This window comes from Sander vitreus, chromosome 1 (genome assembly GCF_031162955.1).
Source record: "Sander vitreus isolate 19-12246 chromosome 1, sanVit1, whole genome shotgun sequence".
In the NCBI taxonomy this organism is placed as follows: domain Eukaryota; kingdom Metazoa; phylum Chordata; class Actinopteri; order Perciformes; family Percidae; genus Sander; species Sander vitreus.
The window spans coordinates 19,638,039-19,665,137 of NC_135855.1; the positions used below are offsets into that span (position 1 = coordinate 19,638,039).

Here is a 27,099-nt window from a genome sequence, read left to right on the forward strand (position 1 = left end):
AAGTCTGTTTTTGTCATTTTATAGATGGCAAAAACTCAAGAAAGATTACTCGGTCTACACCTCATCACCCCGATCAGAGGAAAAGAGGACGAGTGGCTGAGAAAATGACCTTTTTTGTTTGGGTTTTGTAATCTCTTTTGTACCAAGTTTGTTTCAAAGGATAATTCAGTTCTTTTAGACTTTCAGTATTTTTTTCATAGTTTCGCCCATCATTCCGATCGCTAATAACATTAACATCGCTAATCACTGAGAAGTCTGAGGGTGCAAAAACACAAGCTGTACGATGATAAGAATGGTTTTGAAACAAAACACATCAGCCAAACTTATTTGGATTGAAAATAAAGACGAATGATAGAATTATTTCCCAAACCTGCTGTTTATTTCATGTGTTTCAGTTCTACCTCCCAAAAGAGTAGTTTAGATAATCTGGCCAAACTGTTGCGAACAACCTGCGTGATCATTTCATTCTCCATCGGATGTTGCAATATAACCACGTTCCCAGATCAATCATTTGATGAGTAATAACAAAAAAATAAGACACAAGTTAAACCAGCATTATCCTATAAATATATATAACTTTTAAGTAACGTACACCTTGAATAATCTTTCACATTAATTAGAATGACCCTGACAGCCTTGATTTGAAGGGGGTGGGCCCTTTACATTATGTTTATAGTTGTTCTAAACAGCCACACTTGAAGTGAAAAGCCAGCCATCATAGAGAGGGGGAGACACAATATGGTTTAAATTAGAACAAACAGTGCACATTTTTTAGACAATCTCTCCTGGAAGACATATAGGCCACGTCCACACATACCAAAACAATCTTTTTCTTTTACCCGTCTTCCATGTAGATCCTTGTAAATTACTCGCGCTGCTTCATATTTCAGGCCTATAGGCGGCGCTGTTTCTGCTACAGACATTCACCAAAACACGGAGAAGAAGAGTTAACTTCCCATCATAACATGACTAGCTAGACTAATGTTCTCTTAATACATCCATGGACTATAATAACTTTCACCACTCCTCATTTTATAAAGGCCTCCGCAAAGAAACGTGTCTTTGTTTACATTGTATAATGTGCTGTTGGATTGCTTTTTATTTTGCAATTCTGTCTGCCATCGGACATGGTTGCAGCGCGCTACCTGGCAGAGCTAACGTTAGTGCTGCTAACTAGCTAACATCGGCAGTCAAACAAACATCAATGATCCAATGTCTTTTTGATAATCTACACATTTTTCTTGCAGTAGCTTTTCTACAATAAGCCGTGGTAAAAGTTACTATAATCCGATCAAGGAGTTGATAAGCAGACAGATTAGCTAGCTAGCTTCCACTTTATAAACAGCTAGCTAACCATAGCAGCTAACGTTAACGTTACGTCACTGCTGTAGCGGTCAGCTACTTTAGCGATACATAAGGTTATCAATATATCTTGTGTAGAATCCAGGACCGGCAGAGCAGAGGGAAGTGTCAGGGAGCAGAAACAAACTATTTAGCTAGATGAAGTGAGCTGGTTTGACCATTGAGATGGGATATGCTCACTTAGCTTCACCGCAGTAGTGTGTGGCCGTGCACTAGTGCGGGACTGCGGTAAGAGGTTGAGGGGTGTGGCGATGACATCATCGATACGATAAAAAGCCGGCTTCGCCGTCCAAACGAAGCCAAAAGGGAGCCGAATTTCTTCACCCTGGGACCCGGTTTCAAAAAAGTGCGTTTTCAGGCAGTGCGTTTACTGGATTCGTGTGGACCAAACGATGCTAAAAATTTGCGTTTGCACCAAAAAGCCACTCCGTGTGGATGGCCCCTTATTGTGTTGCACTCAGCTGTTGAAAAGTGACAAAAATAGTTGTGTAACGAATGAAAAACTAGAGAGAATAGTTCAAACCCTGCCTCCTTTCTCACCTCCGCACAGCTGGCCGATCACAGGGTTAAGTGGGTGTGAATGTTGGATTGTCACACAGCCCTACCAATTCCAGTCAAAAAGGTGGGGGGAGGTTTCCAAAGGCATACAACTGCCCGACAAGCAGGTTTGATTAAGCCTACTGGCAGCTTCACCCTGCTCCAATGTCTGAGCAAAGCAGTGAATGTCCTCCAGCTGTAGCTGATCCTGATCTATTCTATCCTCCATACTGTCAGTCTAATGAAAATAAGATACCAGAGCCACTGTGTGCTTTAGATCTAAATTAACCTTGTTCGCACTGTCCACAGCAGTTCAGGATGCACTGATCATTATAAATTAGCTAGATTCAGCTTGTCTAACCTTCTGCATCAAGCTTGTTCGTTATCCTGCTTCTCCGCTGAGAAACAGTTCTGCGGTCAGTTGGTTCTGCGGTCAGCTGATAGCCTGCTGGACTGAAGTGATGGTGTGTGATAGACATTGCCATTGAGGACTGGAGTGGATCAGATCAATATGAAGTGAGGGAATCACTCTTGAATCAGGATCTGACCTGCTTTTTATTGGGAGAGCAATGGTCTGTGGAATGGCATAATAGCCCACATACACACACACACACACACACACACACACACACACACACACACACACACATAGAGAAGACCACTGAGACCTTCCCTGTATCCCCTGTGCACTCTTTGCTATAATTACTTAACTCAGGAGGTCACACTTGCACACACACAAAGATTGAGGCCGCAGGTGACATCAGTACATACATGTGTGTGTATTTTCAATTTGTAACACTTTTTTTTCTCACAATTCTTATTAATAGTTTCACTTAAACATTACTGCAGCTCACAGTTACGAACAGTTTTGAGTTATTTCATAATGTGTCGGCTCACTCACATTTTTATGCAACTGTGCCGCAATAAAAAGCCTTGTCAAGCACTCAAGGCAAGGCAGCTTTATTTGTATAGCACATTTCAGCAACAGTGCAATTCAAAGTGCTTTACATAAAACAATTAAGAGCAGTTAAAAACAATTAAAAATATAAAAAATACGAGAATAAAAGTTACAGTGCAGTGTAAGAAATGAACAATTATTTAAAGGACAATTCCGGCGCAAAACGAACCTAGGGGTTATTAACAGATGTGTACCCACTCTGTCGCTCTTTGGGACATGTTTTCATGCTAATTGAATGAGTTTTTAGCTTGAACGACGCTAGCGCAGACCGCCGATTAGCTTACAACGCTAGTATTCGGGGCACAGGGAACGTAAAAACAAATCGCTATTTATACCACTAAAAAGCCTCAAAATGTCACCACACTTCAACGGTAGCATAATGAGGGTCCCTAAATGTTAACCGAAGCATTGAGAACTTTGTAAGTTGACAGTTTATTGAAAAGATAGATTATAAAGACACTCGCGTTCATGTTTACAATCCACCGCCGTCTTGGAAACCAGTCATGACTTACAGCTGGCGATGCAAACTAAAATCAAAAGCAATTTGCTCAATATATCTGAAATAATCGCACTCTGCATAACTTGTCTAGTGTACTTACTCAGTGGATAACTGTCCATCTGGTCCCTCCGGTCTGGGTCGCCGAAAAAGTTTCAAGTACAGCCCTGTTTATCAGAGAGGGGAAATCTTCAGACTGTACAAACACTGCGTCTCTTGGGCATTGCGACGCAACAGGTCCCACTCCTTGCAGCACAGACACTCCTGTTTGGTGACCGTAGCTTCACAACGTCCACAGGTACACCACCAGTTTCCCGAAGTACGAGGCTGTGTTGCGGCATTGACTACCGGTAGCTCTCTCTCTCTCGTAGTCCTTTCACGGAGCTCCCGCAGCTCTTCGTTCAATAAACTGTCGGTACACTTATAAAGTTCTCAATGCTTTGGTTAACATTTTGGGACCCTCATTATGCTACCGTTGAAGTGTGGTGATATTTTGAGCCTTTTTAGTGGTATAAATAGCGATTTGTTTTTACGTTCCCTGTGCCCCGAATACTAGCGTTGTAAGCTAATCAGCGGTCCGCGCTAGCGTCTTTCAAGCTCCAAATTCATTCAATTAGCATGAAAACATGTCCCAGAGAGCGACAGAGTGGATACACATCTGTTAATAACCCCTAGGTTCGTTTTGCGCCAGAATTGTCCTTTAACAAAAGGCAGCATCAAATGGCGCTTATGCACTCTGCTCGGCTCGGCTCGGCTCGGCTCGGCTCGGCCGCGGTGCCCTATCCTCCATTTTCCATTGCAGACTTAGTACCACCTCATGCGTGAAGCGAGCGTTGCTGGTCGTCATAGCGACACCGCAGGAAACTGCCGTGACCTAACGCGACACACACACAGAACGTCGAAGGTGTGTTGTTTTTGGCATGTGGCTGTTGCCACAGCCAGGAGACAAATTTTGTTTCAAAAGAAGCTGGAGGCAGCAAAAAAAAACACTGCTGGCTAAACTATTTAAAAATGGCGCGTTTGTTCACAGGGTTCATACATTTTGAAAAAAACAAAGTTGGAAAAGTTATGGAATTTAAAAAATGCAAATTCCAGGCCTGGAAAGGTTTTTGAAACATAAAAAGACCCAGAAAGTTTTGGAAAAGTCATGGAATTTTTTTTTTTAACACAGCATAATAATATGTGATTAATAAATGTATTTCACGTCGTCCTAACCTCAACGTTCTATTCGGGGCACGATATTACGAATCCCACTATGAACCAATGTCATTAATTTTATTGTTAAACCTCTGAGGGCAAACTTTAACACAGATTTTAATTCTTATTGTATAATGTTGTCTGACATTTTCAGGAATACATAGTCATGGAAAAGTCATGAAAAAGTAATGGAAAAGTATTGGTTAAAATGCGTATGAACCCTGTGTTCAGGACCCCCCCGTCTGTCGCTGGCAATGATGACGCAGTGAATATTGACGATTCTCTCCGACCAATCAGTAGTCTGCAGGTTTTCACATCACCTTTTGGTATCGCCTCAGCTCGCTTGGAACCTCGACGGAGGTGATACTAAAAATAGTACCTGAGGCGACTCAAGCAGGTACCATGTAATGGAAAAACGCCAAAAAAGAAAGGTCTTCAGCCTTTAAAAAAAACTGAGAGTTGCGGTGGACCTGCTGTTTTCTGGGAGTTTGTTCCAGATATGTGGTGCATAAAAACTGAATGCTGCTTCCCGCTGTTTAGCTCTGACTCTGGGGACAGAAAGCAGACGACCTGAGAGGTCTGGGTGGCCCATAGTGTACCACTAGATCGGAAATTTATTTTGGCCCCAAGCCGTTTAGTGCTTTATAAACTAGCAGAAGTATTTTGAAATTAATTCTTTGAGGGACAGGAAGCCAGTGCAAAGACTTCAGGACTGAGGTGATGTAATCCACTTTCTTGGTCTTAGTGAGGACTCGAGTAGCAGCGTTCTGAATCAGCTGCAGCTGTCTGATTGATTTTTTAGGGAGACCTGTAAAGACACCGTTACAGTAGTCAAGTCTACTGAAGATAAAAGCATGGATACGTTTTACCAAATTCTGCTGAGACATAAGTCCTTTAATGCTTGATATATTCTTAAGGTGATAATATGCTGACTTTGTAATTGTTTTAATGTGGCTGTTGAAATTCAGGTCTGAGTCCGTGACCACACTAAGATTTCTGGCTTTGTCTGTTGTTTTTAACATTGTCGATTGAAGCTGAACGCTCACTTTTAATCGTAAGCCGTCTCAGTGCTGTGGTGTGGTCGAAAACCAGACTGGAAGGCATCAAAACTGTTGTTTAGTGACAAGAAAAGATTGAGTTGTTGAAAAAACCGCTTTTTCAATGATTTTACTTAAAAATGCAAGGTTTGATATCGACCTATAATTGCTCATTAGTGACGTGTCTTTTTTAAGAGTGGCTTGATGTCTGCAGTTTTCAGGTCTTGTGGGAAAATACCTGAAAGAAGAGACGTGTTTACAATCTATAGAAGATCTGAAACCAAAGAATTTGAAACATTTTTGAAAAAGCCCATTGGCAATATCAAGGCAGCAGGAGGAGGTTTTCAGATGTTGTATAATGTCCTCCAGGTCTTTGTGGTTGATCATATAAAATTGCGTCATATTTGAATTGTCTTTTTCCTGGATACTGTGACAACACATATCATGTACTTGATATGGAGGCACTGACTGCTTGACTAATTTTCTGAATTTTGTCACTGAAGAAGGAGGCAAATTCATTGCAGGCCTTGGTGGATAAAAGTTCCAATGCTACTGGTACTGAAGGGTTTGTTAACCTATCAACAGTAACAAACAAAGCACGTGAATTATTATTGTTTCTCGCGATAATGTCAGAGAAGAAGGGCCACATTGCATTCCTCAGTTCCAAATTATAAATGTGAAGTCCCTCTTTGTAGGTGTCATAATGGACCTGGAGATTTGTTTTTCACCACCTGTGTTCAGCTTTTCGACACTCTCTTTTCTTACCAGAGACAGCTTTGACCTTAGTGGGAGCAATGACATCAATAACATTTGTAATTTTACAATTGAAATTACCTACAAGCTCATTGACTGAGACCCAGGAGGAGAAAAGCTGAATGAATGTTTCACTGGTCTTTTCAGTGATAAACCGTTTTATTATTACCTCTGTTCGAACACTTGTGTGCACAGAGATAGTGCCGTTAAAGAAAACACAGGAATGATCAAAGAGAGCAACATCAGTCACCATAACCTTGGAAATGTTCAGACCCTTGGAGATGATCAAGTCCAGAGTGTGCCCCTTATTGTGTGTGGGCTCCGTCACATGCTGAGTCAGTCCATAGTTATCAAAAACACAACACAGTTCTTTGGTCCCTCTGTCTTAGGGGTTGTCAACATGAATGTTAAAATCACAATAGCAGCAATAATTACACAGTCAAAGTTAATACAGATTATTGACAGCAGTTCAGTAAAGTCATCGAAGAAGGTTGCACAGTATTTAGGTGGCCTGTAGATATTTAGAAATATAGCTCGAGGGGAGAACCTCAGCTGAAGAGCCACATATTCAAAAGAAGCAACATTTCCATAAGATATTTGCGTACATTGGAATGAGTCATTAAACAAACTGGCGACTCCACCCCTTTTCTTATTCACTCAGCAGTAGTCTGGACTGAAGGGCTGACTTCCACTGTTGAGTCAGCAACAGCGTAAAACTAAATAGTAGAGACTGCGGATTATAGAGGTGTATGGAGTATTATTGACATTGTGCGTGTCAGAGGAGACTGATATTGTAAATTTTGGGTTGACTTGCCAATGCCAAGGATGCTGCTGTCATTTGAAAAAAGACTGCCAATACTTTTGATAGATCGCAATGTCCTGGAGTGTATTCTGTGCCTGATATCTCATTTTAGGAGTTATTTTAGGAGTTTCTTTTTGAGTGTACTTAATGTTGGACAAAACAGCTGCATCAGCCATTGCCACAGAAATCCCCATTACTGTCCAAGTAAGCTGACTTGTGGTGACTGAGACGAATGGCTTTCAGTTTAATGTTTTACGAGCTCAGCAAACCATTTAGTGACCAGTTATGCCCTGCTGTCATTGTGAGGTTAATGCCGTATTGGAAGAGAGCCTTCCCACTGTGGTAGAAATCCTGCGCTGAAGGTTGATGACGATCACTCCACTGGTTATTGTTCAACTCCTGTAAAAAGGACACAAATCATCCCATCTTGCTTTTAATAGTCTACCTTCCCTTTGTACTCATGCACTTTTTGTGTGTGTTTCTGCTTGATTTGTTGACAGGGGCTGTAGGTTTGCCTCTTCCCGGTGTCAAAGTCCAGATTGTCATGAGTAACACAACCAACACCACTATTGTGGAGGGCAATCACCGCGAAACTCAGGTAATCAATGAACGAACGAGTTATAAGGCCAATTTATCTACAGAAAAAACAAAAGTATGTCATAAAGTAGTGTAATTGATTTTGAGTTTCAAACCCTAAATTCTACTGTACAAGCCAGGATACAGATAGTAACTTCATATGTTCCAGAAATAAATATAACATATGGGATATTCTCTTTTTTTCTGTATTTATTACCAATGGAAATACAGTATTTTGCCTTCATAACTCTGAATGCAGGTTAGATTCAGTTTAGCATGTGTTGTCTTGCTGTTGTTGGCTTTATCATCACTCAGCATCAAGTGGATAGTGCAGTAAACTCTTTTAAGCGGTCTACTTTATCTATCTTGGTCTCTTCCTTTCTCTCTGTAAATGTATCGCAGGTACGTCAAGGTCTGGAGGGGAAAGAAGGGGAGCTCCTGGTTCGCGGTCCGTCCGTCTTTCAGGAGTACTGGAACAAACCTCAAGAGACCAGAGAGTCTTTCTCTGATGACGGCTGGTTCAAAACAGGTACCAAACCGCCCTGTCCTCTCCCCTGTTCTCTTAACTCGCACTTTAGCACTGTACATGCACACACACACACTCACATTCCCTTGGAGCGACTGAAGTCTGCCACTAATTGCCTCTACATGAGTTGTACTGTTAGAGGCATTCACTCGAGGAGGATGTCAAAAGATTTTTTCGTCTCTGCCGCAGACTGCACTTTCAGGGCTCGATTTTAAACACTTAAAAAAACCAGGAGCCCAGTCCAGGTGTTCACACACTGTGTGTGTGTGTGTGTGTGTGTGTGTGTGTGTGTGTGTGTGTGTGTGTGTGTGTGTGTGTGTGTGTGTGTGTGTGTGTGTGTGTGTGTGTGTGTGTGCGTGTGTGTGTGCGTGCATTGTGGGGGACTATGAGGTAGTGATAAATGGACTATGTGTGTTTTTGGTGCTGCAGGGCATTTTTCCTCCTAAGTGGTTGTGACTGCTCTGGGTCTTGAAACGGAGGGATAGAGAAACCAAGTATTGCTCTCTCTATCCCTCTCTCTCCCTCTTCAGTGTGTGTGTGGCAGCAGACAGGGAAGCTGTCATCAGAGGCTCTCTCTCCCTGCGGCCCAGAAATTATTTTGCTGCACCCCCAAAGGAGCTTTCCTTTACTGCAAAGCCACCAGGAGACAGGCGTTAGGTTGGCTTGGGGGCAGTGAGGAGAGGCGAAGCTGGGGGATGCAGGAGAGACAGCAGAAGCAATTGGAGCTTTTGATTGTTATGTAGACAACAGGAAATAAGAGCCAGAAGCAAAAGAGTAAGGAAAGAGCTAGAACTATGTGGTGTTGGTAGGGTTAGAGAGAGTCTGCTACAAAGGATGGCCCCAGAGAGTGGGGACGGATAAGGTGGGGATGGAGAGCTGGTGGTGGTGGTGGTGGAGGAGGGGTCGGGGGGTGAAAAAAAGCAAGAACGAAGCGAGTGATGGAGAGCGATGCTGGCGAGGCAGTGGGAGAGCAGGGCAGAGTGTGTTTAATTGGCTTTGCAGGCTGGAAGGACAGAGATCCAGAGCACAGCACGCTGCTGTCACACTCCATTACAGCCACTGGCCACATAATGAGAGCCTGCGCAATCAGCTCCCCACAGACCAGTGCCTCAAGCACACACGCACGCAGGCACGCAGGCAGGCACGCACACACGCACGCACGCACACACACGCACGCACACACACACACACACACACACACACACACACACACACACACACACACCATGGACTACTCAATAGGAAGCTATCACACATTCCTTGCCCACCCACCTGACTGTGTTTTCTGATGCGAACTTAAACACACACACACACATATATACATGTATATAAAGGTGTGAAATGGGAAGAGTTTTTTTTTCGCCCTGATAACAGTTTCTTTTTCGCCCTGATAACAATCTGCATGGTCCTTTTTCTCTTTGGCCCGGAGGACATGACGTCCATGATTTCCAAAAACAATTTGAAATGTGGACTTGTCAGCACACTTTTCCACTTTGCGTCATCTCAGATGAGCTCGGAGAGAAGCCAGCAGCGTTTCTGTGTGTTGTTCGTTTCTGGATGTTGTTGATATATGGATTTCGCTTTGCATGGTAGAGTTTTAACTTGTACACTTGTAGATGTAGCGACAAACTGTGTTAACTGACTATGGTTTTCCGAAGTGTTCCTGATCCCACATGTTAATATCCTTTTACATAATGATTACTTTACACAGATGTTTTTAATGCAGTGCCGCCTGAGAGACCGAAGGTCACGGGCATTCAATGTTGGTTTTTGGCCTTTACGTGCAGAGATTTCTCCAGATTCTCTGGATCTTTTGATTATATTATGGACTGCAGATGATGAAATCCCTAAATTCTTTTCAATTGTACGTTGAGAAACGTTGTTCTTAAACTGTTTGCTCACACAGAGTGGTGAAACTCGCCCCATCCTTGCTTGTGAACGACTGAGCCTTTTGGGGATGCTCCTTTTATACCCAATCATGATACTCACCGGTTTCCAATTAACCTGTTCACCTGTGGCATGTTACAAACAGGTGTTTTTTGAGCATTCCTCAACTTTCCCAGTCTTTTGTTGCCGCTGTCCCTGCTTTGTTTGTATCGTGTTGCAGGCATCCAATTCAAAATGAGTGAATATTTGCAAAAATCAATAAAGTTTATCAGTTTGAGCATTAGATGTCTTTGTAGTGTATTCAATTGAATAGGGGGGGGGGGGGGGGGTGTTAGATAGAAACTCCTTGCACGTAAACCTCTCCCTAGCTTCCTACCTTCCCTCTCACAGCCTTACCTTTTTTACCCTCACACCTGCTCCATGTATCACACTCCACCTTTCTCTCTCTCAGTCTCATCATCACACTCCATCTCTGACGTGCTAACTCTTGCTGATCTCGTGTCAACTTCCCACGGAGCAGATTTGACTTTCAGGTCATTGAGGGAAATTGAAAGGTATTCAGCACTAGACTGCTTTTCAGGCATCTGACTGAGACACACTTTCTTTAAACTTAGGCTGTCAAAATCGATGTGTTAACTTTTTCAGTGAATTGCAAATGTTTGATTTAATAAGATGATAATGCAGAAAGATACAAACATCATTTATTTGTCACAACCTTACTGATAACTTCACTTTTTAAAACCCAGCTTTCTGCAGCATATTCTTATTGAGCTTCGACATACAATTATCTTTAATTAATCTTTAATCTTTGGTGAGATAATAGTCAAGTTTGTATTTAAATGTAATGCACATTTTAACCAAATGTCAAACAACAACAAAAATGTTAATGAATGTACGTTTCGATCCATCACTGTTATGCGAATATTAGAATTAGGCGCATCAAGGTAAAGAGCTAGTAGTACTAATTTTCCAGTTGGGTACCATTGAACCATTACAGAAGAAGGCATATCAAGATGCTGTTATTAAATGAGTGGGAGGGTTATTTTGAGGAAGGTTACAGTCTCCTCATCGCTCCTCACAGATCTGATGTTTTGGTCTGCCAGCTTTGCTATCTCCGCTGTGGAACTGAAACTTTAGTGGACATTTAAGTCACATGCTTGTACGTCTTTATTTATTCGCTAAGTCTGTTTCCTTTTGTACTTTGTCACATTTTCTTTTTATCAAATGCAATCAACATTTCCACTTCAGCCAATTTTTTTGCAATATCTTTCCGGTGTTGGGGTTGAACAGGTTGATGGAAATGCACTTACTGTTGCAGAAAATCATGTTCCTCCCTGTTATCCAAAGATAGATTAAGTCAAGCAATTCAGGCTACTTAATTCATGACCTAAAACTGCATTGAACTGCATTTAACTGAAGAAAAAAAAAAAGGTTTAAAATCCATTGCAGTCTTAAAACACATTCTGTTTGTGCTGTGTGGCTGACAGAGGGGAAGATGAAGAGAAGAAAGTAAAGCTTAGTGGGGAGACTGACAGGCCAATGGGAAGAGGAGACAAAGGGAAAGAGAAGGAAAGGGGAGTATAAGAAGTGGAGAAGGAGCATGAGAGTTTTAGATCAATAGGTTCTCAGCTGGCCAGAGGTGTCTTCTTTAGTGCGAGTGGGTGATTTGTAGCATGACTGGCAGCTCTATATGGAAGCTGTCACCTTCTCCCGAGTGCCCTCTCCTTCCACTCATCTTCGCAAACATCTTGGTGCACATTGATCCCATCGTGCCCTTTTTAACCCTCTTTTTGTGCTCATTGTACAGTATATTGCCTGCTGTCCAGAGCTACACTATGAATTCAGCTCAAGTTGACAAAACTGCAAGAGCTTTTGTTGTTGGATTTGATGTACACATGTAAATACAGCAAGTCGGAGGCAACAAAGGTGAAAGGAGAGCAAGAGATAGACTAAAATTAGTGCAGTAGATTTGGGTTCAGTCTGTGCCTTCCAACAAAGAGAGCCTGAATGAGTTATGATGTTCTGAAATAAACCATAACTAAATGTATGAATACATAAATTAATAAGGACTTGTGGGAAGAGAGGGAAGCTAGGCATTAGTGATTTAGCACAAGCTGTGTTTGGGGGCTAACTATTAACCCTGCCTTATCTGATGTTTAATTATTTATTTGATGAACTTAGAGAGACTCGGGCTCAGAGGCAGAAAAGTTAACAAGGGGGTTGTTTTTCCTCAGTTTCACACTGTAAATTGCTTATTCCCTACTTGTGTGAACCAACTGAATCCTGGAAAAGCCAGAACTAGCAATAAATGTGGCAAAATATTATTTAGTTTCATGTTGAGATTTAGTTGTTAGACTAAAACCATTTCCACAAGTATTTTAGGATGCACCTGCCAGGCTTATATTATGAACATACTGTATGTTCATGGATTTCAGTCTCAAACAGACGGTTAATTGGACAAAGGACAAGTGTTAAACGGAATTCGATTGAGAATTTATGTGTGCGTCTTCTTGTAAAAGCATGTGTGTTTGTTTGTCTGCTTGTGTGCGACTGAGAGAGATGTAACCGCAGCTGTAAAGGTGAGCTTCAGGTCTGCAGGGTAAATTCTCCACAAACGGACAGAAAAAAACATATCCTGCAGAGCCATCACTAGTCATTTGTGCATCGCTATTTTGCTCCCAGCTGTGCTCTCCTCTTCCCTGCCTTTATCCCTCTCTTGTGTTCCCAATGTCATATTTTACCCCCAAGTAACTATATGTCCTCCTAACTCCAATGTCAAAGCTCCCTGTGGGATTCACTGACACCCCACGCTCCAAAGTACTTTGTTCAAACCAGTCGGCCCCGGAACATTTACAGCCAAGGTGTCAACACACGGTGATCTGGGTTTTATTAACACCAGTTGCAGGGACATGTAGTTAAACACTGCTTCATGTAAGCCACTAAACCCACTGGAGTGTTGGCAAACTGGTAAAGCAGCTGTCACTTTGTTTCCTGTATATTTTCCTCCAGAAAACGTTAAAAAAGACAATTCTATGGGGGGAAAACATATTTAGCCTTTCAAAAGCAAAACTAATGTCAGTTTTGGAATCTGGTTTGCTCAGTGTTCAACCTTTAGAATTGGTGGCTGTTTTCTGGAGTCGATGTGTCGTGGTAGACTATCAGATTTGTGTGATTCAGTGCAGAGAAGGAGCATGTAAACGGCAGTTAAGTAGTTTGCTTGATGAACATGGCAGATCTGAGACAGACATCAACCCTCAAGTTCAGCGTGCTATCTGCTGGTGGAGAGGCAACCCAGCAAAGAATATAATCAGCAGCACGAATATAAAGCAATTCAAGCTCCTTTAATTGCATTATATTAAACAAATTAGATCACTCATCCAAGTGCAAAGTGCTTTCTTGTACGATATTAATTACTAAAAAAAAAAAGAGCTGTGACAAAAGTTAAGGATGATAAATAATGTCAGAGCTGGGATTTCACTGCTTGGCTGTCTGTTATTTATCCTCATTAACTCTTCCATCTAGGCATCGGGGGTTTAATGTGGAACATTAATATTCATATATGGTAAGTGTTTACAGTCACTCTGAGAAGAGGCATGACTCACATCTAGACCTCTTTCATCTTTGTGCAGATAAGGCTCTCCTCTCCACAGCGATGGAGCTTTAGCAGAACATGGTGTAAGACTGTGACTCCACTTGTTCCTTCTCGCAGAGGAGAAGCATCTCCTGATCATCTTTAAATACTTCAGTGATGCTAGTGCAGAGACGTGAATAAACACAACACGGCTGTCAAATATCTCTACAAAGGAAAAACACTTTGGAGTTTTGGCAGATGATAGGTCATTTTTGGAACTATTTAATGGGTTTTAAAAAGGTTGTATCCACAGGCCTAGGTGTCTGCAGAGATGGTATACAGAGCTTCAGTGCACGTATTAACTCAATTAAAATATAGTTATCGCCTACACAGCTCATGCAACATCCACAAGGATTGTAACCGGTCAGCTCGAAGCACTTTTTTGCCTTTCTGGATTGAGTAGTGATTGTCGATAGTGAAGACAGTTTATACAGTAGCGTATCAAAGAGAGGCTAGCTAAAGATGTACAACATGTTGACTACACACTATGAGGACAGCCAGGTGACTCTGAATTTATGGTTTGGGATCACCTTAAACATTAGAGTAGAACCTGGTTTTACAGCAGTTATACAACAAGTTGATAGACAGAGCCTAAAGAAGTATAAATCACTCACTATGCTGATATTAATTAATAATAATAATTAATTTTTTTTAGAGATTCGGCTGGGTTTGGAATTGTTGCTAACTTGGGCCTGTAAAACCCTTAAAATGTTGGATGTGATATTACATTATGGAACAAATTTCAACTTGACCGCTACAGTGTCTACTGTAGCTATGGCAACACCTTAACACAGAAGTGTACTTCAGGCTTAAACAAATATGCTTTTCAGTCAAAGAATGTTGTAATCCATCAAATGCTGTGAAAGGAAAACTGGAGTTAATTAGGATTTCACATGACAACAGTAGCAAGTGGGTGGTGATGGTGCAGTGGATATGACACGTGCCTTTGGTGTGGGAGAGCTGGGTTCAGTTCCAACTGCGATACATCAACCAACGTGTCCCTGAGCAAGACACTTAACCCATAGTTGCTCCAGAGGCGTGCGGCCTCTGACGTATGTAGCAATTGTAAGTCGCTTTGGATAAAAGCGTCAGCTAAATGACATGTAATCATGTAATGTAAGTTAGAGCTTAATTCATCCCAAAAAGAAAATTTGTGAAGATGCTCAGTATTAGGAAAGGACACATCTGCTTTGTTTAGTTATGAAGACATTCAAATTGGTTACATTTAAAATGTTGTGTAATTTATGACTGAACAGTTATTAAGTGTGCCAGTTTGTTTTTCTAGTGTAGTAGCCTGTATACTGTTAATTTTTTAACCACCCACTTGAGTGCCTGGAATTGGATTTCTGAGCCACACCCTACCCATGGATAATTGTGTCCTCCTTTTTTCAAGCTGTTGCAGTCTTAGTTTAAATGTGCAGTAAGTCAAAGCCAGAATGAGGTGATAATGTGAATGTGGACATGTTTTCATTTTATCACTCAAAGTGTGGACTTTACAGGAGGCTACATGCCAGCTACATCTCAATGATTGAGTGGGGTGTGCACACAAAATACAAGTACGCAGTACTTTCATCAAGGTCGGATTCAAACACTCGTATAACAGTTTTTTCTATCTATTTCAGTAGCAGCAGAAATCTGTTATGGCACTGTCACCGCTACAAAAAAGAAATGTTGTTGTTGTTGATTCTCTCTACTTCCAGCGATGCTAGTGGCAGACAGGCTGGAGTGTTTTTGTGATGTTGGCCTTTGTCATATGTCAGACTCTGCCCTTTTCTTTCACACGCTTTGTGTCTAAGCATAGCAACATGTCCAGACTATGGCTATGTTCAGACTGCAGGCAAAGGTGGCCCAAATCTGAATATTACTTTTTTCTTTTGCTCATATGTGACTCAGATCAGTTTTTTTCATGGCAGTGTGAAAAGCACAAATAACATGGATTTGATCTTTTCAATTCTGATTTCATATCTGGTCTTAAATCTGACTAAATCTAAATATGTCAGATTTTCATTCATGTGACTTTGACGTCACTCTGGATCGACATTTGTCATAGTTCTGTGCTGGCGAGGGTCCCTCACGTCACCATTCCTGGCTCAGACTCCACATCCACACACCTCCGTACAGCTTTCTCCTTGTCCTCATTATCATCTGCTCACAAATTAGCTGGCTTCCACTGCACATCAACTTAGAAATGAAACCGTAAACGCTGGCATCAGTGGTCTCCATATTTACTTCTGTACGACAACGTGCTGGTTGTGACGTCTATTTTATTGTTCTTTTGCGCATGTGGGTAAGTTCAGGAGCGTGACCAGTTCACACTGGATGTCAACAACAAATAATTTCAACAGCTAAACAAAAAACTCCAGATCTGAGCAATAAATCCGAATTGAGCACTAAGGCTTGAAGTGTGTGTCTGTGCCTGTGTAGTTTGGAATAGTTGTGTGGACCGAGGCCTCGACAATTAATTTTTTGCCAAGGCACATGTATGCACCCAATCATAAATAAATCAATGACAACGATGAATGATTTGGGGAAAGCGTTGAAAATATACCATAGATACTTTTGAATCTTGTCAAATCATATTTCACATTTTCACAACTGAAATGTTACCATCACTGTGGCGCCTCCATGCTGCTTCCCTGCCTGCTCTGAGGGTTTGATGAGTGGGTACTCAGGGAGAGAGGCAAACTGCTTGTTTGATAGCTGAAGAGCCAACAGCCTGGTGCAGCCATAGGGATCTTACCTGCATCACATGTAATGCAACTAAATATCAAATAGACTTTGCATGGTGAAAATTGTATTTAATATATTGGCATTGTTGGTTTTTTTTGTGTTATATATAACTCTTTCGTTACAGTAAAAGATTATACGGCTGTTTTATGCAGTATAGAGGCAACATGTTTTATAATTCATCTTGCTTTTACATTTTCCACGTTACCTTTTCTGTCATGATCCTGGGTTTTGCTTAGTGTCTGTCTTGTTTAACTTCCTGCCTTGTGTGTTTCCCGCCTTTGTGATTGTCTGCCCCGCCCTGATGTGTTCCACCTGTTCCTCTTCAGCCCTCATGTCACCTGTCCCTCGTTGCCACTCTCCTTTCCTTGAGTATATTAGTGTTCTATTGTTTCACTAGTCATGTTTCCATCAACTTATTTTTATGCGCAGTCTGAAGTATCGCAAACTTATTGCAAACTTCCTCAAATTCTCAAAAAAAGTTTTTACGCTCGCTTGAGGTGGTTTTTGCCTTTTTTGAAAAACAGTTAGCCTGACAAGCCAGACCCACATCAAGATGTTGGGTCTGGGAACTCACCATTGGCGGGGCTCAATCCGAGGGGCGGGATAAACGGTTTTCTTTCAAATTCCCTCTGCACGCAATAGGATAGCGCTACAACCAACCAGAGCAACACTAGTTGATAGATTAAACTTTTGCCGTATCCAGTCGGCAAAACTCCGAACACATCTTCCTTTTTTAAGAATGACTTCAGTGCCGTTCTTTGTTCTTTTCTCAAAGAAAAGCTTAACTCCAAGTCTTCCAGAGTCGCGGCCAAAGCCAATTCGAAAGACCGCTGTTCGCCAGCAGCAGCAGCCATCGTCTTTGTTTTCAAGTAGCAGGGAATTCACACGGAACCGACGCAAATCTGCCGTCATTATGTTAAGCCCGCCCACCGACTCTATACACGATGTGATTGGCCTGACTAGAGTTTGGTTTTTCCAGCTCGTCAGCCAACGGAAAGTTGCTAGACTGACCCTGGCTGCAAATTACATTTGCTGCCGCTAGGGTGCGTCTAGATTTCTAGGCTAGGAGATGGAAACAGCTTTGCTGAATAAGTTGTGACGTAGCGAACATGTAACTCACATGACTATAGTCCCGGTATCCATCGGATGGGGGAAGGATCGGGATATGGGTCCCATCCAGTGCGCCGTACACTTGTGGCACAAGGTGCGTAGTGGCGTTGCGATGCGCTATAGCCTTTGACTCAGCCACGTCGGGTAAATTGACGAAATGTTTCAACAGCTTGAATCGTATTGCCCTGCACTAGGCATGGGCCGGTTACTGGTTTCAAGGTATACCATTTTCTGTCATACCATTCCTAAGGTATGAGCTGTGTAGTCTAGTTTATTCACTCTAAACCAGTTGATGGAAACGCTTCTAATTCGCATTTTCTTTTTTTTTTTGCGACATTTTAAAAGTTCGCTCTAAATTTGCTTGACAATTAGATGGAAACATGACTACTGTCTGATTGTCTGCGTTTGTTCCTGGCTCTCAGTGTATCTTCTAGTGTTTCTAGTGTTCTTGTTTTTTTGGATTCAGCCTTATGTTTATTAAAGCTCACTTTTTGTTCTGCCAACCGGCCTGACTGGCCTCCTGCTTTTGGGTCCTCCTTTTGAAATCTTTACCGTGACTGGTCCCCTCTCACTGCAGACCATTTTCCTCCTTTTTTCCTCTAGTTTGTTTGTTAATGTAAGATGCTTGGTTTACCATTATCAATGTCAAGAATGACACCAATGTTGACTTCTTTGAGTAACCGAAAAGATGTCAGCAGGCATGAAGGTCAATTACCAGAGTTCTGCTAAAATGTTAAATGGTCACACTGCAGCAGAAATTCCTTTTAAAGCAATTTTATGTTACTCTGAAAGATTGCTGTAGCTGGAAAAAAAAACTGTTGATAACACGCTTCTCTGCACAATTAATAGCCTAAAAATAATTTAGTGTTCATGTTAAGAAATTTTAATTGCTCTGTAACAGAATGAAGTTTTCTGCCGAGCCATGTCATTTTCTTGTTTTCTAAAAAACATGATGGAAGTTTTCTCTGCCCTCCATCCTACAGTTAAAGTCTTGATCTGTTTCTGTTTCTTTTTTTCACACTGTGTGCCTTCACTTTCTTTAATGCCTCAGAATGAGATGAAAGCCCAGTGCAATTAGGCTTCTTATCGTTTTAATTAAGAAAGCCATTCGGCCATATCTGCCTCCGACGCCATAACACATAATGGCAGAGAGTCTCTGATGCCTGAAGTGTGTGTGTGTGTGTGTGTGTGTGTGTGTGTGTGTGTGTGTGTGTGTGTGTGTGTGTGTGTGTGTGCGCGCGCACACACATACATACAGTGCGTATATGTGTACAAGCTTGTGTGTAAGTGAACGTCCTAGTAACACAGTTCCCTACAATCCCTCTCCCGCTCTTCTTTCCTCTTTTATCAGTCTGTGTTCTCCAATCACTATTCCCACTTGTGCCTCTCTCCAAACATACTGTTCTTTCCCTTGTTATTTCCTCCTCCTCAAAGAGACAAGGTCAAAGAGTCCTGTATAAATACTTCAAACTCAATTCAAGTATGTTGAGTGTTTCCTTTCAACCCCTTTGTCAAACATTGCCTCATTAATGCTGTTTTCTTCCTCCACGCTTAAACATTTGCAGCCAAATGGACGAATTTGATGATATTTTTATTAGTTTCAGCACACACACATGACACAACAGCTTTATCAATGTGCATGTAAACTGCTCTTTTCCCCATTTCTATTTGCATAAGATGAGAGAGCTACATAGCTGTAACCAAATTATTCCTACACTTTTCTTTTTTCCCCTCATCCAAAAGATAAGGAGAATAAGGGAAACTGTAACTACCCTGTTAGTGGTGTTAACACCCAACCAAGCTCCTCTCCTCCCTCCCTCTGCTCTCTCCCTCCATCCTCCCTCCCCTCCCCTGTTACCCTGGCCTATCAGTGCGGAGCAGTGGTCTGTGAAGAAATTCCCAATATCTAAATTTACACACTGTATCAATCTTGTTTAATAGACTGGAAAGCTTATAGCCGCCGTGGCAAGCCGGCAGAGAGGGCAGCAGTGATAAATTGTCGGTGTGCAGGCGACAGCAGCCCGTGATGTATAATGAAATATTTATGATTTATCCCAGCTAATAAACTGAAATGAAGTGCGTGATGTATGGGAACAGATGGGCCCTCTATTGATGCTGAAGCGGAGAGGCATAGGGGGACGAAGAGACAGGGAAGATAGGTGGAGAGAAGGAAACAGGAGATGTGATGAGAGATTCTCCAGAGGTAGTGAGAAAAAAGGGCAAGGATGGAACAATAAAAAAATAAACATAGTTGTGTGTGTCTGGCTGACACTGAAAAAGTGGACAAAAATGTGAGATGGATAGAGCGATACAGGGTTAGAGAACAAATGAGATTAAATGATGAAGTAGAGGAAAGAGGGAAGATGGCAGTAAAAACAGACCACCATCAAAATATAATCCTTCTCCTAAAATATTTTATCGTGTTGATTCTAGGTGAGGCAGGGCCTGTCCTTTTCTGTCATTGTTTCCATATTTCAGATGTCGACTGTTTTCCTGCTGTAGTGTCTGCAAACATTCACAGCTTAACCTGGTGGAACCCAGGATTTTAGAAATGCTGAGGGAATGAGTCCAAAGTCTCCCAGTGCAACCCCACCCCTCCTTAAAAAAAAAAAAAAAAAAAGGGAATAGTTCAAAATTTTGGGAAATACACTAGTTAGATGAGGAGATTGATACTGCAGTAAATAAGTGTATTACGCAAAACTATTACTTTCATGACTAACCAAAAACCATTTTGTTATTAATTTTCTTAGTATTTCATTATCAATGGTATTGTAAAGTATTTCTAGTATTGTATTGCATTTTCATTTAAACATTATAATTTCTGTAAATGTCATCTCCCTGCACTTTGGTCTTAATGCTTCTCCACAATGCCAGGTATTTAATCCTGGTGGAAAAATAATAAATCTTGGATCTCTAAAGGCTCTATAACCCAAATATTGTGTCAAATTAAATTAAATGTGTAGATTTTAGTGTACACATTTATTTTATTTTTTTTGCATTACTGAGTAAAAAAATGGTCATATGTAAGAATAAACTCGCTGGGCCCTGTCTTGCACCCGGCACAGCGCAAACCAGAAGAAAGTTTCTTTGCTAGTTTAAGACAGACGCAGTTGTCAATTTCCCATCCAGCGCCCGCATCGTTTAAATAGCAAATGCACCTGCGCCCATCTTTGTGCCCATGGGCGTGCTGGTGTTACAGGGAGGTGTGTAGAGGTGAATTCTTGGCGTATTGCTATCTTGAGGCAGCGGGAAGTGATCGCGCCATTGACCAACAAAAACTTGGTCTAAAGTCAATAGCGCAGCATTTCATTGTTATTTTAACAGCAAATTAGTAAAATGTGCCTAGGCTTATACACAACGCACGCACACTATGCTTGTTACAAACACACACACACACACACAGGGAAGCGCAGCAGCACACAAACATGCAAAAGATTACAAATAAAAATATACATGTACAAATCCGCCATCATAATAGCAATGCGCCAAGGTACAAACGCGCTTCTAGAGGGAATGGGAGTTGACACTCTGATTGGTTTATTTCATGTTATGCCTAAAACACACCTATGAATTATTGAAGACACTAAGTACAACCCTTTTGAACCATGAGCCCGGCGCACGGACCCTTTTTTCCGCCGTTAAACTAGCAAAAGTGGATTTGGACACGCCCTAAACGTACCTGCCAAGAAGCACCGTGCGCTTATGTCTTTAAAATAGGGCCCGCTGTTTATATTTGTGTGTAATTGTGGAATGTAAACTCCTCATCATCCATCCTGCAGAAAAAATTGCCCTTAGTTGTAATATAGCTATATCCGCGGCCCTTATTCCTGTACTTTGTTGAGCTCTCAGTCCACCCCCTGTATTCAACCTTCCAACCTTAACTACAGCGTATCACACACACACACACACACACACATCCATTCCCTCCTCGGTCGCAGCTGTGGACGATCCACCTGTAATAATCCAAAAGGACACTTCCTGTTCCTGCTTTTCCTCTCCTCTCTCCTTTCCTTCTCTCCTCTGTCCATTTTTCTCCTCCTCGTCTCTCTTCACTCATCCATACTGACCTATTTCCTCTGCTCGTCATCCCCCGGCCCAGCTGAGCCCCTCATCCCACATGCTGTACTCATCCTCCCCCACACCTGTCCCCCAGACAGGTGTGGGAGTGTGAGTGTCTGGAGGATGATGTGGGGGGATCTTCAACACTCACATCATCCATCCACTGCACTCTGACTTTCCCTGTGTCAAAGCACACATGCATGCATGCTTACAGACACACACACACACACACACACACACACACACACACACACACACACTCACACACACCACACACACACACACACACACACACACCTTGTATTCAACCAAGTTTCCTTACCCTACATTCCTTAAATCTAGTCATAAAGGTGATATGAATGTCACACATTAAACTAAGAACATAGAGCAGACAATGTGAAGATGTTAAAAGGATTAAAACTAGAGCAAATAGTAAAATTAGTAAGTAGTAAAATAGTAAATCATTTACTCGTATTGCACATTGTAACCTAAAGTGTAGGTGCGTAGCAGCATGAGTGGATGAAAGTGCTTATTGTTTTTTTCTTATTTAATGTGCAAATTGCTTGTGGGGAAAAAAAAAAACTGTCCCTGAATCTAGAGGCGCATGTTTTGGCCGAACCTATATCCCAGAGGGCAATAGTTCAAAAATGTGTTGGCAAGGGTGGCAAGAGTCTGTGTTGCATTTCCTCCTGAAGTCCAGTATCAATTTTTTGGTTTCGTGGTGTTCAGTGACAGGTTATTTCATGAATGCCACCCGTATGCTTCAAGTAATGAAAGAGAATACAATAATGAGGGTAAAACGCTAGGAAGCTGCTTATCATGCTGACATCAGCATTTAGCTCAAAGCACCATTGTGTCTAGGTACAGCCTCACAGACCCGCTAGCATGGCCGCAGACTCAAAGTCTTGTTGAAAAATACAAAATAAGTTTACAATTTATTTTCAACGAAACTATCCCTTTCCTAACCTGCTCATGAACAAAAAAAAAAGTTCCTTTCCTTTCTTAATTATTTGGTACTGCCTGTCTCCTATGTCTTTTAGGTGACACCGCGGTCTATAAAGACGGTGTGTATTGGATTAGGGGCCGCAGCAGTGTTGACATCATCAAGAGTGGTGGCTACAAGATCAGTGCACTCGAGGTGGAGCGTCACCTACTGGCTCATCCAGATATCATAGGTAAGAGTGCTGTACAGGTTTAGTTTGTAGGTAGGACAGGAATGCATTTGTCTTTGTTTTGGCTCTGTAGCACATTGAGTTAAAGTTGAAGTGTCAAGGAATTTGAGGGCATTCATATACTCACATCAATATTAAGTGAACACTTGTCGGACTAAATTCAATACAGTTTTTAATGACTACACAGTGGAATGTTCTTGACCGTCCCCTAACATTGTTATACTATCTAGAAAAAGGACAACAATTCCTACACTGTTCATCTGGTGGGCATGTAAACAACCTCTACTTAAAGATGAAAGTCAGCACACAACAATAAATGTGTCAGTGTCCTAATACTTAAACACTGCACTGCAAGATGATATAAATTGAGCAGTTGAAACTTAACAACATGTCTGCCTTGTGTGATTTGTGTCCTTGCAGATGTGGCTGTGATAGGGGCCCCAGATGCCACTTGGGGTCAGAAAGTCACCGCAGTGGTGCAGCTGAAGAAAGGGCAGAGTATGACCCTGCCAGAGTTGAAGACCTGGGCGAGGTACTGTGACTCAGTTAGATAATCTTTCCTTAGTAGACACTGCCTGTTGGTTAGCTCTCATTACATTTGTGTGGTATCGTGTGTACACTTGCTTTTCAGAATGATGCAAAATTTGTGACACAGTTTCATAACAGATTATTAACTGACCTTTATAGGCATGTTATCATGTATTCCTCTGTGGAAGGTTATGTGGGCTTCAGTATTTTTGCTCACATGCACTAAAGTGGGGAATATGCTTGCAACTTTGGGCATAAACCTGCATCCTTCAGTCAAAGGTTGTTTTCAGTACTGCATGAAAAAAACATCCTCAACTCCTTCATTAATTCTGGTAAAATGGTGTAAGTTTGCCCAGCAAAATGAAAGTTGAACCTGGTTCAAATTTTGCAGCACCGCAAGTTCACATTGCTGGTACAAGTAGAGTTTATAATTACATAGTAAAATTCGTACTCAAAGTATTATAAACCTTGCGTCATGAGACTGTGACCTGAATAACAATCCACCATCCTGAATTCAACAAAACAAAAAAAACAAAAAAACATATTCCATTAATACAAAGGAGTGCTGACCCTGTCTTGGTTAAATCTCATTACACTGATTCAAGAAGACAATTTCTACAGCTCTTTGTCAGTCTTTTAGTAAACAGGCTCCTATTGCACACTCTGCCGTTCAGCACACACATCCCCAGTGACCGGCCCCGGAGTCCTCAGATCAATAGGAAGGGATGTGAGAGAAAGAGAGGCCAGAGATGGACTAATGAGGGGCGCTGAAGGAAAGACATGAGATGAAAAAGAGGAAGACGTGGAGGAAGCGTACAAATGATTGTTATGGAGGGCTTTGTCTTATGAGCTAACAGTTGTTTTTTTCTGCCCTTTCTAAATGTCAGTAGAGTTTATTTTGTCTAACACACATAGTTGGTGGAGACATGCAGCCCTAAACTTTAGAGTGACTGAAGGTGCAAACAGTCCTCTTCTTTTTTTATTTTCCTTCTTTTAGTCACCCTCTACATAGAATTTTATCTAATTTATGTCCACTTTTTTTCTTCACTTTCCCAACATCTGTTTTTGTCTTCTATACAATTTTTCTACCACCCACCACTATCATTTATTCACATCTCTGAATTGTTTGTGTGTGTCTGTGTGTGTGTGTGTGTGTGTTTGTGTGCGTGTGTGCGTGCGCGTGCATGTGTGTGTGTGTGTGTGTGTGTCACACAGCAGTGGGCCCCATATGGTGTGGGGGTTTTAGATCCTACTGCTGTGGCCTGCTGGTCCAGCATGGTGGATTACTACTGCTGCTTGTGACCCAGGTTGACATACACTTGCACACACACACACACACACACACACACACACACACACACTCTCACCCACACCGTGTTTACAGCCATGGGTGCTGCCAGCAGACAGGCAATGCCAGCACACAGCCTACTGCTGAGGCCACGGTGTAGGGGAGAGAGAGAGGGAGATAAAAGGAGACATAAACAAGTAGATGGATGCTCACTCTTCAGTGCCCTGGCTTCAGCTGTCAGTCTGAATCTCTATCACACCCTCTGCGCCCCACACTGCCTTAAACAAACACACATACTCTCTCACACACACACACACACACACACACACACACACACACACACACACCCCAACACACTGCCCTGGAGAAATTGGTGACACGAGCAAGCCCCATTACAGAGATGTGTATGTATGCACATATACTCACTCATACTATACTCACTGAGTCAGAGAGACGGAGACATCTGCTGAAAGGAGTTGTTTGATGGCAGCAGTATGAGTCATTATGCTCGCTCGCACCACAAGCATGCACACAGGAACACACACAAACGCACACACAATCAGGCACAAACAAACAAACAAACTAGGTTAGAAGATAATAGAAAAGCTCCAGGCTTCAAGACTTGACGTAACAACCGTGCACTCAAAACCGAAAAAAAAAAAACACTTTTAATTATCCCAGCCTTCTGTTTTTCCTTTTTATTATTATTTTTTTTGTTTTGTTTTGTTTCATCTCACAGCGATTATATTGTTTTGTATGAAGGGAATTGTCTGTGTCTGGAAGGCGAATTGGGGATATTAGGGAAGAGAGCTGCAGAGTGTATGAAGGACATTTCTTTTCTTATCTCGACTACTCTGCCACAGGGCTAGTCTTTGTTTTGCAATTGTTGTTTTGTTTTTTTTCCATTGTTGAATATGTGTGCGTGTGCATATTCCCATCCATATGTGCACATTGATCAGGGTTGTGTGTTTTTTGTGCATGCCTGTCTGTGTTTATCTTCCTTTCGGCAGTAAACAGTCTGCACTGTATTAACATCAGTGTTTATTGCAGGGAGCACATGGTGCCCTACACCATCCCCACAGGCCTGGTGCTGGTGGAGGAGATGCCAAGGAATCAGATGGGTAAGGTCAACAAGAAGGACCTCCTGCGACACTTCTTCCCATGACTGGACCCCCTCGATATGTATGACAACATACAGTTTCCTGGTTAAAGAACTTCAGATGTCCTAGCTGTCCCCATCTGGTCCTTAGATCAGATAAATCTCACAGACAACTGTACAGAGGAAATACAAATTAATGGAAAATAACCTCATGGAAAATGACTTAACCTCTAACTTAATCACAACTATGAGCACTGCAATAAAGGTAATTCTATTACATTGAATGCCAATTATGCCAAGCATTGTTAACCAGTTAAGGTGTAAGAGAGGTCTGGAAATTGTTACTTGATATGTAATTTATTGAGGCAAAATGAAACAGAACTACGACAAGAGGACACAAAATGTGTGTCCAAATTGCAACTGAGTTTATTAAGAAAACGTCAAAATTATTTGAAGTTGCATTAATAAAAAAGTGCTTAGAATTTAAACTAACCAACATGGATGTGACAGACGTTTATTGGTATGCAACTTAATATGACCCACTTTTTTAGGGTTTGCAGTTGTAGTAGTGTCCCAGTTCCATAATACAATACTGTTATATTTTAATTATGATTATGAATTATAAGCTGGTTTAGAGTATGTACGTTTGTATGAAACATGACAAAAGTTATTTTTAACTGGCTTTTGGTGCAGTTTGTTGATTTCTTGTATACTAACTGCAAAAACAGTGTACTATAAAGATTAATATATAGTACAAAAATACTTAAACACAGCGATACCTACTGGTGAAAGTGATTTGAGCACTCATACAAACTGGTGCCTGATGTTTTGTTTGTGAAAATTGTGTGATCAAAGAATACAATATTACTTTTGGTGGTCGAGTGATGGTGTCTAGAATCATGGTCAATTACACCTGCACTAAACAAAATAACAATGTGGCGATCAGTGAGAAAACACTGTTAATATGAGGTCATTGGCATTGTACACACACTGGTGCACTTGAAATAACAGATGTTTATCTGAAAATTAAAAAGTTTTATAAAATACTTTTGCATGAAGCGGTGTTGTCACACTTGTTTTTTCTGTGTGTGTGTGTGTGTGTGTGTGCTTGTGTGCTTGTGTGCATGCGTGCGTGCAGCTGTGGTTACACAGGTGTGAAGAGAGCCTGATGGCGGATTCTCTAGCAAGGCACAACACCACAGCTGGATGCCCCGCACTCCATCTGACTAACCCTCTCGCTCTGCTCGCTCTTCTCACCTCTCATCCTTTCTCATCTCCATTTCTCCAGTACTTCACCTCTTCTGTCTTCATCACAAGTCAAAACAGATTGCAGCACCACCGGGACCAAAGT

General features: G+C 41.7%; 1 protein-coding gene across 1 annotated transcript in view; it reads left to right on the forward strand.

Moving 5' to 3' along the window:
- The window catches only part of acsf3 (acyl-CoA synthetase family member 3), a 38,888-nt gene extending 12,094 nt beyond the window's left edge, over positions 1–26,794 (forward strand). The window contains exons 6-10 of the mRNA XM_078247158.1: positions 7,643–7,740; positions 8,121–8,247; positions 22,702–22,836; positions 23,254–23,365; positions 25,700–26,794. Coding sequence (XP_078103284.1) covers positions 7,643–7,740; positions 8,121–8,247; positions 22,702–22,836; positions 23,254–23,365; positions 25,700–25,814 — 587 coding nt within the window. The 3' untranslated portion in view covers positions 25,815–26,794. The remainder of the gene's footprint in view (positions 1–7,642; positions 7,741–8,120; positions 8,248–22,701; positions 22,837–23,253; positions 23,366–25,699) is intronic.
- Positions 26,795–27,099: the final 305 nt, after the last annotated feature.